This window comes from Citrus clementina, unplaced genomic scaffold (assembly GCF_000493195.1).
Source record: "Citrus clementina cultivar Clemenules unplaced genomic scaffold, Citrus_clementina_v1.0 scaffold_7, whole genome shotgun sequence".
In the NCBI taxonomy this organism is placed as follows: domain Eukaryota; kingdom Viridiplantae; phylum Streptophyta; class Magnoliopsida; order Sapindales; family Rutaceae; genus Citrus; species Citrus x clementina.
The window spans coordinates 11,193,480-11,207,847 of record NW_006262075.1 but is presented as its reverse complement, the minus strand read 5'-3'; the positions used below and the strand labels follow the sequence as shown (position 1 = coordinate 11,207,847).

The window sequence follows — 14,368 nt, the reverse complement described above, 5'->3', positions numbered from 1 at the left end:
AGTTCCTGCGCCTTCCATTAATTTGTTGAGAACCATTTACAAAAAAGAAAAAGAACAGCTGATAAGAAATCATCAAATATAAATAATCAAGATTCTTAATTAGAACGCAGAATCTCACCAGACTTCTCCTATATATTAACTATGTAATTGACGAGAATCTTACCGTGGATGCTTTTCCGTCAACTCGCGGAGCTCCTTCAAACACTCGTGCTCTCTTGGATATACACTAGTTTCAAGTATATACTGCGAGATATTAATCATTAATTCCATTTTCAAATTAATTGAAGACATCTGGATTGAGGAAACGGGAAATGAATTCGTAACGTTTTAAAGATTATACACCTGGTAGAGTTCATCACTCTGTAAAAGAGTCTTGGTCTTAGACAATTGCAGGAAGTCAGCAGCCTTGTTTTCTCGCCATTCTTGATTCGGAGCCATTACTTGGTGTTTATTTGTACTGGACAGAGCACTTACACTACCAATTTAGTATCCTATATATGGTATATAGCCACTAAGCCAGCCTTCTCGACTTTCCTTCTCCGCCACAAAGTCATGCCAACCACGTACTGATTATTTTATCCACACAATCTTGGCCACAATAAAAACTTGAAAATGAACTCCCATATAATGTTTTCCAATAATTTCTCTCCACATGTCCAATTTGATTTTGATATTGTGATGGAGCAGTTCTATTTTTGACTATTAAATAATTCTCATATTTGTAGGATTAAAAGTCTATAATATCTCTCCCCAGGATACCTCGTGGATAAGACCAAAAAAAAAAAAAGTCTATAATATTTTTATTATTTTAATTATAAAAATTATTTAAAAATTATATTAACTGTGCAAGATATATATATATTCGGTTTATTTTCTAACTTATCATCTTAGTTAACGTAACTAATAAATAAAATATCAAAATTTACATAAAAATTTTATGAAAATGTTGATAATTTTTACTTTATGTTTTTTTCAAGTACTTGTAATCCTAGTGATGATGTTATATTACATTGACACACTTTCTTTTTCAATTAGAATTTTTTTAAAAAAATAGATTAAAGCAGTAATCATTTTAGACCCCTAATATTTTCAATCTATTCAATAAATATATAATTTATTCATTTTATAAAATGAGTCACCAATTTCAATCGGAGAAATAATATAATTGAATTAGGGACATATTTAAAAATAAAATAGAAGCTCTATTGTTATATGAAATTGATAAAACATAAGGGTAACTCAATTAGAGACATATATAAAAATAAAATAAAAACTCTATCTATATATAAAATTAATCAAAATATAAAGAGTTTGAGTGATTTTTTCCGGACCAGACTGGACTGCCCAGCTGTAGGTCCGCCACTGCTTGCCTAGCTGCTCCATTAAGCAGCACGTTGAAAAAGATAATTTATTATCTTTGTTATAAGCTGCTGTAGCTGTTTTCAACGTGTTACATAGATATAATCTGTTATAAGCTGTCTGTATTTAAATAATCTTTCAATTGTATGGAGCCGCTGGTGCAGGTGGGTTACAACTATGTACATGTAAAACAGCTTATAACTATGTAACACATTGAAAAAGATTAATTTATAATGTTGTAAACTTATTTTGTATTTCACCGGTTGGTCTAGATTGTTTTCTTTGCACAATTATCTTAGCCACACACAAAAAAAAAAAAAAAAAATCCATTTTTCTCATAGTTGTAGTTTCTTTCTTTTTTTTTTTTTTTTGTTTTTTTTTTGGCTTTGGATTTTCCTCTAGAAAAAAGTGGCATTCATGAGTGCTCTCTGTGGTCATTGTCTTTTTCCCTTTTTCACGATCTCGAAGAATCACTTCCTGTTAATAAATAATATTTGTTTTTTGGATTGTTCGGTTTATATTGATCAAGACGTCAAGGTGCTTCTTTTGAGTGCGCGGTCCACCGACTTTTCCCCGATAAATGTCGATAATTTTTAAATGCGTTTGATGATGATATTATTAAAAAAAAAATTGAAAAAGTATCACTTAGAAAATTTGGTAAATATCTCTCCGAATCAAAACTGAAAAGATGCCTACAATATGATTTTTTTTTTAATTGAAGCCAATGGTGGTTAAGTCGATTCAAATTAAGAGTCAGAATGAGTTCAGGTTTAGTTTAAAGATCTATTTAATTTTCTTTTAAAAAACATGATTTTCTTAATTGTATATGAATAATAAATAATAAAATTAAATCATGTAGATAATAAAGCATATATCACACACTAAATTATAAAAAAATAAATGTAAAATATTTGATTAACCACTCAAATTTAAATTTTAAAAAATAAAAAATTTAAACTTTATCAACCCTACGGTTCATAAATTATATATAAACTTCGATTGACAGCTTATGTAATGATATAATTTAGGAGTTTATTTTTAAAATTTAGAACAATGCAGTTTTCTAAACAACTGCTTACTCATGGAGCAGAGATCAAAGATAATTTTGCAAAGTACAACGGATAAAATGACGATCAACTAATGCGACGGCATAATGTAACCCCATCAGCAATAGAGAGTTGGCAAATCTCGATCCTTGGATCCAGAGCCACAGCCTTGTTGAATTCCAACACAAAGTCCCTGAAATATCTGAGTCTCTCATCCATTATTGAATCCGGTGGCACAGCTACAGATCCACACCACAGCGTGTTGTCGTAGCCAATCACTCCCCCAACCTTCACAAGTGCAATAATCCTCTCGTGGTAGTTGATGTAGTTATTCTTGTCAGCATCAACAAAGATAAAGTCAAATGTCCCATGATATTTTTCCTGCGAAATTCAAACATTAATTTTGAGCTATACAGATCAATTAGAGCTCTAATCTTCTATATACTAAACAATTTTTTGTTTATTATTATTACTATTATTTTTGGGAGAAATTTTTTGCTTACGTCTTGGATCATTTGATCAAGAAGAGGAAGAGCAGGGCCCTCTCTGAAGTCAATCTTATGAGCAACACCAGCCTTTTCAATTATGGGGAGACCGAGTTCGTAGTATTCTCTATTGATGTCCATGGCCAATATCTGTAACAGTATTCAATATTAAGACCAGTTTAATTAATATATATATATATATCGAAGTCAAGGTCTGATTCCAATGGGAAGAGCTATCTTCCGAAGGCTCAAGTCCCAAGTTCAATAAACGCGTAAGGTAAAAAAAAATTCCTATTCATCCACTGTACCTTGCCGTCGTCGGGAATAGCAAGGGCAGTGTATAGGAGAGAGTAACCAGTGTAAACACCAATTTCCATGGTATTCTTGGCGTTGATAAGCTTGAGTAGCATGCTCAGGAATTGTGCTTCATCAGGTGTGCTCAACATGTGGTTCCTGCGCATTCCATCAATATGTTGAGAAAAATATACAAAATAGAAAAAGAACAGCTGACAAGAAATCATCAAAATACAAATAATCAGGAATTTTAATCAGAAAGCAGAATCTCACCAGACCTGTCCTATATATTAATTACGTAATTAACGAGAAGCTCACCGTGGATGCTTTTTTGTCAACTCGCGGAGCTCCTTCAAACATTCATGCTCTCTTGGATATACACTAGTTTCGAGTATATACTGCAAGGATATTAAGAATTAATTCCATTTTCAATTAATTGACGACATCTGGATTGAGGAAACAGGAAATGAATTTGTCATTTTTTAAAAAATTATACACCTGGTAAAGCTCATCACTCTGCAAAAGATTCTTCGTCTTGGATAATTGCAGGAAGTCAGCAGCCTTGTTTTCTTGCCCTTCTTGATTCGGAGCCATTACTTGGTGTTTATTTGTACTGGACAGAGTACTTACACTACCAATTTATTATGTCCATAGTAGTATATATAGTATGTAGCCACTAAGCCGGTCCTCTCGACTTAGTTATGGTTGTTTAATCCAGTTAGCAAACTAATTCTGCACTCATTAAATCTTATTACTGTTTGCTTTTCTAACTTAATTACTTATTCCTTGTCATAATAACTTATTGTCGTTTGATGGACACTAATCACCCTCAGTTCAATGTTATCTGTTTACGCATAAGTATATAAAAAATCAACAAAGAACATATCACTTTTTTGTCTCTTTTTTTCCTTTTTTAAAAAAGGAAAATTCAAAGGTGATGTACCAATTTTTTTCTTTCTTATTTGAGTATCAAAGTTAATTGTGTGCGTTCCTGTCAAAATCTGAAGACAAAAGAAGTGGCCACCAAAAAAAGATGCTTCATGTATAATAAGACTTCACCACCTTCATGGGCCAGGTGATAAGACCTAAAATTTGTCTTGCAGCCCACCTGCTCGACATGATATGATATTGGGATCATTTTGGGTTGGTCTTCAGTCATTCATTCCCCTCTTTTTCTCAAGGTAGAATAAATAATTTTAATTAGAAAAATAGAGTAAAAGTAAAGAATTACATAAACAAAAAAAAAAAAATTATTTAAACTCATTAAATTACTTTCTATACACATTTACTAATTACACCTATTACAAAGATTTAAGAATTAATTTTTTACTCTCTGCACCTCCTGATATTCCAAATTTAACCTTACTAACGCATAGTTTCTCATTCTATCAGCTTTTTTTTTTTCTTTGGGACAAAATTCTTTATATTTCATCTTCTATTCTTTGTTGATTTTTATTCCTTAATTCGAATTTAAACTGATAAAAAGAGACAAAAAAGTGACATGTTCTTTCTGTTTCTTTTAATGGTCTTGTTTTGTTTGTAAAGAATGTAATCAAACCTCCAAATAGGATCTGATTCGAACTTTGATACTCAAATAAAAAAGAAAAAAATTGGTACATCACCTTTGAATTTTCTTTTTTAAAAAAAGGAAAAAAATTTACTATATACTTATGCGTAAACAGATAGCATTGAACTGAGGGTGATTTGCGTCCATCAAACGACAATAAGTTATTATCACAAGTAATAAGTAATTAAGCTAGAAAAGCAAACATTGATAAGGTTCAATGAGTGCAGAATTAGTTTGCTAACCGGATTAAACAACCATGACTTAGATGATATGAATTTCAGAAGAGTGCAAGGAATACAATGCTTTTATGATGTTGTTTTGAAAGCGAATTTCTTTTAGAAGACAATGAAAATGTTTTGTACACAAATGTAATTTTGATCAAGGATAATTTAATAATAATATTTTCCATGATTCAATCGGTATGAAAAGAGTACATTTAAGATAACCTCATTAAAAAAAAAAAAAAGTCTCAACACCAATTTATTTATGAAAATTATGTGCCAAATTTAAGAAGAAAGATATTACTCAACACACCTTTCCGAATACTAAAAAAAATCCTCAATTCGATCCTTTTGTTAGATTAATGATTAATTTTATCTTCAGTCGCTTAGTAAAACGACAAAAGAATATCATAAATATCCAGAATTAATTCATTGCTGCCTTTTTTCTTATATACATGATCTAGTTTAATTTTGCAAGTAAAAAAATTCTTTTTATATTTACATGGTTTCATTTAGTTAAGTTAGTTGTTGAAAATTAAATTATAATTGGGTAAACTTCAAGATGCAGATCAATGGAATTAAGAAAAAAAAAAGTTAATTAGGGATTTATTATATATACTTAACTACATTACGAATGAGTTTAATGAATGGGTGTGTCAAATGAAATGGGTCGAATCAAGCTTTGCTCAAGGCCTTTTTTTGAAAAAAAAAAAAAAAGAATTTGAAAAAAATTTAATTTAATAGTTAAAAAAATAAATGTTTAAATGTTTTCAGCGGCCATTTGGAGTGGGCCTCTAGATTTTAGTTTGAATGTAAATTTAATGGCTGCAAATAGAATTAGGAAAAATATTTCATTTTGGAATTATCACAATTCACAAGGAGTAATTTATAATTACTGAAAACTAATTTATAATTGAGTAAATTTCAAGATGCAGATCTATGGAATTAAGAAAAAAAAAGTTAATTGGGGATTTATCGTATATACTTAATTATATTGTTATGAGTGGGTGTGTCAAATGGCTGGAATCGAGCTTTTTTCAAGGCCTTTAAAAAAATTGAAAAAAATTAATTTAATAGTTAGAAAAGAAAAAAAAAAGGTAATCCAGAGTTTAGTTTTAATGGCTGCAAATAGAATTAGGAAAAAAAAAATTCATTTTAGAATTAAAGTTCAGGATGGGTTTACATCATCGTTAATCGACTTTTACAACATTAAAAACTGATTCACGATACTATAAATCCATGACGAATTTTAAACCCAAATATAATAAACAGTCACAAAATTAGATAGTCAAAATATTTTTGATCGTAACATTTTGCCTGATTTCAACTCAATCATTTTGATTGTGCAGAGGATTTGATATAATTAACTTGCATTTCGTACTACATAATTTGATCAAAATGTAATTATTCATCGACCACCTATTTTTTTTAATTTTTTTTAAAATATTTAAATATATATTTTTTTTGGCAGCACTCCACCTGAAGTTAACATTTTTTTCATTGGTCCACTCCTATTATAACACTGTTAGAATTTTACTGACATCATGAGAGTAAAATTATCATTTCACAACGATATGTTTGAAGATAGAGGATGATAGGTGTAAAATAATATAACTTTAAATAGAATTAAAAAAAATAAAAATTGTGTAATTTTTAAAAAATACGAAAAAATAAGAGTCGGTAGATAATTGTCCTCGATCAAAATCATTGTATGATGAATGATATGCACGATAAGTTTGTGATGTGATCGGTTGCCCCTCTGTCAAGATCCTGGGCGGTTAGGCGTCACTCTTCATTATCTTGATTTCCTCTCTTCTGGACAACACAGTTGATCCAATGCCATATCCTCACTATGACGTCTATTAAGATAAAGAATGGTAAACTTAGTTTCCATATCACTGCTTAGTTGCACTACAAAAACTCATGAGTTGTATCCTCCTCGTTGGATATTTGTACCATTTGTATTTTATTGAGAACAACTTTAAAAATAAAGAAGTATCATTAATTTCTTCATATTCGTTCTAAGTTCCAGATTAAATTACATATAATATAACATACAGCAAACCCATAAGTTATGGTTTATGATAACTCAATTAATTTACATGCTCTTTTATTAAATTCATAAGTGGCCCAAGAGCCCATAAAATTATCTCCATGGGCTACAAATTTTAAACTAATAAACGCCCAAAATGGAAGTGCATGATTCCTCAAATTTAAGAGGCCCACCGTTCTATTCTTCTAACCTTGTAAATATAAATAAAATAAGAGTGGAGCTATTGGCACCCCTACATTATTCTTACAAAACCCCACTTTAAATAAAATTACAATTAAAAACAATTGAAAATTAAACACATATATTTTTTTTTTCCAGCAAATTACTTAATTCATAATCAATCCTTTAAAATATATATATATATATATATGTTACTTCCTATCTAACTAAAATAATTTATACAAATTTAGAATAATCTATTGTTCTCTTTTGATTTCTTATTGATTAAATATTTTTATACTTAAAATTGCTTTGAAATTATAATTTGAAATATGTGTTATTTCAGCCAATAATAACACTAAAAAACTTATCACTCATATAACTTTTTAATTTGTGTGTAGAGTAATAATAAAATTGAAAATAATTAAAAAATATGATAATAATACTTTGAGTTTTAACAATAAAACAAATCAAATAAAAATTGAGAAGTGTATCTAAAAAAAGGGGTATTTTTTAAAATAAAATGAATATAACTAAAAAAGGGGTTTTATAAAGAGATTAGAGGGGTGCCAATAGTCCAACTCATAAAATAAGGAGACACAATTGCCCAATACTTTTTACGGGTTATTTATAGCCATTTTGTCTTACCATCCATGATTGCTATAAGTAACGATAATTAGTAAAATTAAGAAGACTGGGAAGAAGAAAACCAGTGTTGTCATTATTATTGCCATTCGCATTGTCAAATGCCACCATAGTGAATTGTTCATTCCGAATTAAATTCTTGTGTCCGCCATTATATCTAATGGAAAGGAGATAATTTCTCTAAATTTTAGCCGAAATACAGAATGTTCTCTATTTTTTAAATTACAACTTAGATACTTAAAGAAATTCTCGTATTTTATGATAAAAGTTTATCAACAAACTGCGAAATTAGAATAAAAAAAAAAAAGCATGCTGTTTAGTTAGATATGCATAATTGTTTTATCTTGAAAATTTATAGCTTGATTCGAGATAACACCACCAAACTGTTTTCCATCAGAACCATTTCCATTTGGATTCCTAAATTGTCTTCCACCATAATAATTTCCATTGCCACTGATATTGAAGTTAGATTGCCAATACCTTCTCTGATTTTCTTTGCGATAGGCAAAATTTGCTTGATAATCCATGTGACTGACGGAGTATTGATACTCAATCATATTTTCACGACTCAATAACATGCCATATGCATAAGAGAGAGTTGTGCTTTCAGACCTTACATTGATGGTAATAATAATAGAATCATATTCAGATCCAAGACTAGCAAGCAAACATAACACAAAATCATCCACTCATATTGTTTCCAGCAGCTCTCAAAGCATCCATAGTGGTTTTCATCTTAGTGTAGTACTCATGAAAGTTCATTGATCCTTTTCTAATAGTTTGAATCTGAGCTCTCAAATAAAGAACTCTAGATCTAGATCTGGTGCCAAATTGAGTAGAGAGGATTTGCCACACATCCAGGGATGACTTATCTCCAATGACAGCACTCAAAACTTGTTCCCTTAGAGTTGAAAGTAACCAGCACAGCAATTGTTGATCATTCTTTCTCCAGATCTGAAATTATGGATTTGGTGATTAACAACTGTTTGATCATTGTCGACATAGATTACAACTCGATTTGGAGGACTCTTTGTGTTGTCAATCAAATCTTCAAGTTCATTGGCATTGATTATTGCTATGACTTGAGATTGCCACAATAAGTAATTGTTATTAGTGAGCTTGATAGGTGTGATGAAGACCAAAGAGCTAAGAATAGAGAAGCTGATATTTGAGGTTGAAGTTGAATTTATGGTTGAGCTTGATGCTCCATTACTGTTAGCTTGGTTTTCATTACTCCCCATTGTTGTTTCAAGGCTCTAATAGCATGAAAGAATTAGGAGATCACATGGAGAAGAGAATTTGCAATTGTATTTCACTATTTTTCATACCGAATCACTTGTATAAATAGTACTTATATTAGTTGGTCAGATTTTCTCAACTCATCACTCAGCTAACATTTACAGTTGTACCAAAAATAACAAACTCAAAACTAATGAATATTCTACAACTAATCTTGACCGTTCTTTAATAACTAACTAAACTCATCACACAATTGCAAAGGAATCTCACTATCTCAGCATAACTATTTTGCCATCTAGAACCTTCTTGCTCTTCACATGCAGCTTCCAATACAAATCCTATGTGAGCTGCTGGCTTGGTTATCAAATGAGCTCCTGCTGGCACTCCTACATGATTTGATTCAAGTTCAGCCTCATTTGTGCTTTCAACAGTTCTTGCTCTTGGTTAATTTCAACAACAATCATGAGGATGATTTAGTCTAGACCAAATCTCTTTGAGGAACATATATTGAATTTAATTTGGAAATAAATATAATTTGTGGTCGGGGTAAATCTAAAATTTGGAAAAAAAATAGTATATATTCAAATAAAAAGATTTTATAGGCTCAAATGGAAACCTAAAGTACGAGAGTATCTATTATTCATTATCTTGCTTAAATAGAGATTTGCAAAGATTAAAGTAAATGATCAGCTACAACACTGAGAAGTTATATTGATTAAAGCGCTTAATTTTCAATTTTTTTTGATAAATTAACCACGTTGAGATTCTCAATTCTCTCTCTCTCTCTCAATCTTTTATAATTTTAATATTCTTAATTTCTTTCTCTTCATGTATTAAAATGTCACAATAACAAAGGGAGAAAAACACTTTCGTTTTTAGATTTTTTTTTTCTCAAACCACTTGGATTCTTCCTTTCGTTGTAACATTTTGCTAGAGTTTTGACTGCATACAGAATTTGATGTTAGTAATTAACTTGCACTGTGTGGTACAGGTTTCTGCAAAATCTTTGTATTATTATTTCTTTCCAAAATAATTCACTTCCATGGATGCAGTATTTATTTTATGGTAGAATAGAAGAAAACTGATATATATGCTAATAGTAAAATTCATTTCCTTTTAGTTTACATTTTAGAGTTCATTAACAAAAATGAAAATCAATCTCAGATTTCTTTCCTTGTAGAACCTCTGTGAGAATAACCTAGAGCGGCCTTTTAAACCCATTTGATTTCACTTTTCCTTCAGTGCTTCAATAGCAAATTGTCTGGCTTAATTTCCGTTTTTGCATTTTGCATGTCTTCTATGTGCTATGGTAAGAACTAACTAGTATTTGTGTAAGCTGGATGCTCATATTAATTAAGTCTAGCACAATACTGTTATGAAAAATACGGTCAATAAAATCTTTCAAACTTATATTTTGTAACCTATGCTGCAGGATCTATGTGCTATATTATACTTCTTGTACCTCATCTCGACAGCGTCAATTCGCATTAATGCTGATGAATTTAACGTTCTGGATTTTGGGGCAGCTGGAGATGGCAATGCAGACGATTCAATGGTAAAAGCTAAAAATTTGTTTCTGCTATGATATTTTGCCGGGGTTAATTATCCAATTTTGTCTCTTTTAGTTCTTATAGTGTAGTCACTTATCCAATAAGTGCCTTTTTTTAAAAAAAATTACCCAAAAATATCCATGTTGTACAATTGTTTCTGTTAAACTATTTAATTATCATATATTAAATGATATGATTTGATAACTTTCTCGGACTTTAAGCAATCCAAGAGGTATCCTTGATAGAATTAGATTTATCATCCATCAACTGTGAAAGTAACAATATTAATTGGTGTTTTAGATAATTTTTTAAAATACAAGACTACTTGAATAATTGACTCAAATCGTAGGGACTATAAGAGTTGTTTTAAATGGGTGGTTATACTCCATCTCATTTTCTATAAAACTACCTCACCCTACTTAATTTGTGATTTTTTATTTTCTGTTGATTCAACAAAAAAAAAAAACTTTAATTTTGAAGAATCATATTTTTATTTATTCCTTTGGACATTGGGTACTTAATTTGTTATTTTTCACTTTCTATTAATACAACCAAAAGAAAAAGTTAAACTTTTTTTTTCTCAAATTTTGAAGATTCATATTTTTTGTTTATCAGAGTCTCCTTTAAACAACTAGATACTGACTGTGATAAACGAAAAAACTGACTTAATAATTTGTAATTTGAAATTGTATAGGCTTTCATAAAAGCATGGAATAACACATGCAGTGCCACAGCAAAGTCACCTACAATGGTTATTCCAAAGGGAAAAACATTCTTGGTGCATCCTATAACCTTCACCGGTCCCTGCAAGTCAAGTGATATCACTATTATGGTAAGCAGATTAAAGACATAGAAAGCTAAAACTGAAACATACTTGAATTAAATTACCCTATATTTATGTCCAGCTTGGTGGAATTAATTGATTATACATGATGTGCACTCTTAATTTGACACCATAAAATATCGTTCGTAAATTATGTTTTGCTTTTGTTAAATACGTTGTTGTTCTTCATCATGAGAAGGAAAAAAAAACACAAAGAAAACTCTTCAATTCAAGTGATTTTTGGTTATTACTAAGAATACAATAAGTTCTTTTCTTAAAATTTAATTTAAGTGATGTATCTTCATCAATCTATTTTTTCCCCCAACAAAGCTATCAGGTTCAATCATTGCACCGAACGGTCCTAATGAATGGAAGGAAGACGATAAATCAAAATGGTTCGATATTCAGAGCGTAGACAGTCTGCAAATTGACGGCTCCGGTACGATAGATGGACGTGGGAAGGCCTGGTGGGACATTTCTTGCAAAATTAATAAGAAAGAGGTTTACATAGAAATATACATTGTTGTATAAAGCCAAATTTGCTATATTTGAGTGAAAAAAAGCAGGAGAATATCATAATTTCAAGCTATTTTTACCATTTATTTCTCATAAACTAATATTCATATGGTTTAACATTTCAACAGGGATGTGTCAAGCTTGCACCAACGGTAAGTAATAAGCTTTTTGCTTATTTAATTTATGTGTACAAATTAGTGTTTCAATTGTTTCTGCATGCCAAGTTGTTATTAGATGTGCATGTATATATAGGTGCTCAAATTCGATCGGTGTAACAATCTTCGTATGAACAACATGAACTTCATCAACAGTCCCCAAACTCATGTCACTGTGATGGGATGTATTGGAGTGGAGTTTGGATTCTTGAGCATACAAGCTCCGGGAACAAGCCCTAATACTGACGGGATTCATATTCAGGCTTCCAGTAATGTGTATATCCACAATGCACATATCAGTAATGGTACTTAATTTATATAAATATTCAGCTGAACATAAAGTGAAATTAAATAAATATTACCTGCCAGTCAAGTCATGATGCTTTTGTTGAGCTTTGTTTTAGGTGATGATTGTATTTCAATTGGAGACAATACTTCAAACATTAATATTACTCAAGTTGATTGTGGCCCTGGTCATGGCGTGAGGTAAGAAATTAATTTTATGAGTTAAATCAGCATAAGAAAAAACACTTTTTTTTAAACAAATTTTGAGACTTGTCTTAAATTTATTATTGGAGTATCTATCAACTTAAGTTATTAGGTTAATCAATTTCTCTAATGCTATCAAAGCGAAATATTATGTTGATTTAGTCCGTCTCAAGTGCAAACTCTGCTTTAACTTGCATTATTTTCGGCTTTTGTCTCTCGCTCCATTGTCACGGTCTCTCTCATCCACTAGATCTTAAAATCGGTTGCTCTAAAAAGTTTCTTAGTTAACTCAAATAATTATTTTTTAAGTCAATTAAAAAATTGATTAGAAAAGTTAAGGCAATCATAAGTGTGAAAATTCTTGGAGTAAAGCCATAATCAGTGATTTGTATGATTCTGTGTTGGTCCTAGCATTGGAAGCTTAGGCAAGGATGGGGGTGAGGTACACGTTGAAAATATTACTGTGTCGAATATTAATTTCAAGGGGACAACGAATGGGGCAAGGATAAAAACATGGCAGGTATAATTATTACATTCAGAATTACATTCATTTTTTCTATATAAATAATTTTAGCGTAATTAGATTCCGGAATTAAATTTACAATCTCCCTGAGTATCAGAAATGTAAAAAATGGTGTTATATTAAATTACACTTTATTTATTTGGATTTTGTAGGTCGGAAAAGGCACAGTAAAGCACATCGTGTTCTCAAATTTAAACTTCACAGATGTGGAAAATCCGATCATTATCGATCAGCACTACTGTGATGTTGCAGATTCCTGCAAGGAAACGGTAAAGACAAAACTAGCCCTTCAAAAAATATTTTTAAAGAATTGACGTAGAATTATTCCTTAGTTATAGATACAATTAAGTCTTGTTCACATTTTGCTTGATTTGAAACTTTTATCATCTCTTACTGTCGTTCTCATGAGGTGCGAAATTTCGCACTTTTATAAACCACGGATTTGAGCTAATTATTGATAACTAGCTAGTGCATATACGCATTTTGAAAAAGAATAATGGTAGATATTCTAAATTTTTTATCCTAAATTTCATCTTAAATAATGTATTATTTATTGAATGGTTGATAAATGAATTAATTATATTATCTAACTAATCAATTAATGAATGCCACTTTATTTAGGATAGTTTTTTGGAATAAAAGTTTTGGGATGTGTAGCGTTATTATTTAAAAAATAGGACGTTGCATTAGAAAATATTTGACTCTACATCCAACATAGTAAAACATTTTTGTCTCCAATTAAATATTCCGATTTCTATATATGTTTTGAATTAGTTTACACACATAAATATATATGATATTGATACGTGTAATTTTTTTTTTCTTATGTTAAAGGACACTGGGGTTCATATAGATGACGCTCTTTATGCTCAGTCATTCGGAACATCGAAGACCGAAGTGGCAATCAACCTCAATTGCAGCAGCAGCTCTCCTTGTACCAATATCATAGTGGACACGATTCAACTGAAACCAGCAAATCCAGGACAGCGAGTCATTTCCAGTTGCAATAATGCTAATGGCCAGTCCAAAGGAAACGATCAACCTAAGTGCTGTTTCTAGATGATTAAATTTTAAGATACTATACGCACAATGTGACAAGCCGTAAGGAAGATAAAATTTTCTTGATGAATGGGATAGGAGAACCGTGATTTTTATATCTGTGATCAGTCAAGTAAACTTTAATATAGTTACTTGCATGTACTTATGCACTGTCATTCATAATGAAGATAAACAATTACCGGATG

The 14,368-nt window shown here is 30.5% G+C and overlaps 2 protein-coding genes and 1 pseudogene across 2 annotated transcripts; 1 reads left to right on the top strand and 2 right to left on the bottom strand.

Moving 5' to 3' along the window:
• The window catches only part of LOC18037805, a 1,505-nt pseudogene extending 988 nt beyond the window's left edge, over positions 1-517 (bottom strand).
• A 1,854-nt stretch (positions 518-2,371) lies between these two features.
• On the bottom strand, positions 2,372-3,799 carry LOC18037507 (caffeoyl-CoA O-methyltransferase 5). The gene is made up of 5 exons (XM_006427197.2): positions 3,683-3,799; positions 3,503-3,582; positions 3,199-3,343; positions 2,909-3,040; positions 2,372-2,786 (listed from the first exon to the last, which is right to left on the bottom strand). The coding sequence occupies exons 1-5, from the start codon at positions 3,776-3,778 to the stop codon at positions 2,493-2,495; spliced, it is 747 nt and encodes a 248-aa protein (XP_006427260.1). The 5' UTR covers positions 3,779-3,799; the 3' UTR covers positions 2,372-2,492.
• A 6,692-nt stretch (positions 3,800-10,491) lies between these two features.
• On the top strand, positions 10,492-14,183 carry LOC18037726 (probable polygalacturonase At1g80170). Its single transcript, XM_024181124.1, has 9 exons — positions 10,492-10,623; positions 11,313-11,450; positions 11,772-11,942; positions 12,086-12,109; positions 12,210-12,417; positions 12,517-12,598; positions 13,013-13,121; positions 13,277-13,393; positions 13,959-14,183. The coding sequence occupies exons 1-9, from the start codon at positions 10,492-10,494 to the stop codon at positions 14,181-14,183; spliced, it is 1,206 nt and encodes a 401-aa protein (XP_024036892.1).
• The last annotated feature ends 185 nt before the right edge of the window (positions 14,184-14,368 follow it).

What these genes read in the sequence shown, in the direction of transcription:
- LOC18037507 (XM_006427197.2), bottom strand. Translation starts at nt 3,778, where the DNA reads ATGGCTCCGAATCAAGAAGGGCAAGAAAACAAGGCTGCTGACTTCCTG. An exon ending in TTGACAAAAAAGCATCCACG is followed by an intron (nt 3,344 to 3,502) that starts GTGAGCTTCTCG and finishes TGGAATGCGCAG; the next exon opens with GAACCACATGTTGAGCACAC. An exon ending in CTATTCCCGACGACGGCAAG is followed by an intron (nt 3,041 to 3,198) that starts GTACAGTGGATG and finishes ATACTGTTACAG; the next exon opens with ATATTGGCCATGGACATCAA.
- LOC18037726 (XM_024181124.1), top strand. Translation starts at nt 10,492, where the DNA reads ATGCTGCAGGATCTATGTGCTATATTATACTTCTTGTACCTCATCTCG. An exon ending in CAATGCACATATCAGTAATG is followed by an intron (nt 12,418 to 12,516) that starts GTACTTAATTTA and finishes GCTTTGTTTTAG; the next exon opens with GTGATGATTGTATTTCAATT. An exon ending in GGCCCTGGTCATGGCGTGAG is followed by an intron (nt 12,599 to 13,012) that starts GTAAGAAATTAA and finishes TGTTGGTCCTAG; the next exon opens with CATTGGAAGCTTAGGCAAGG.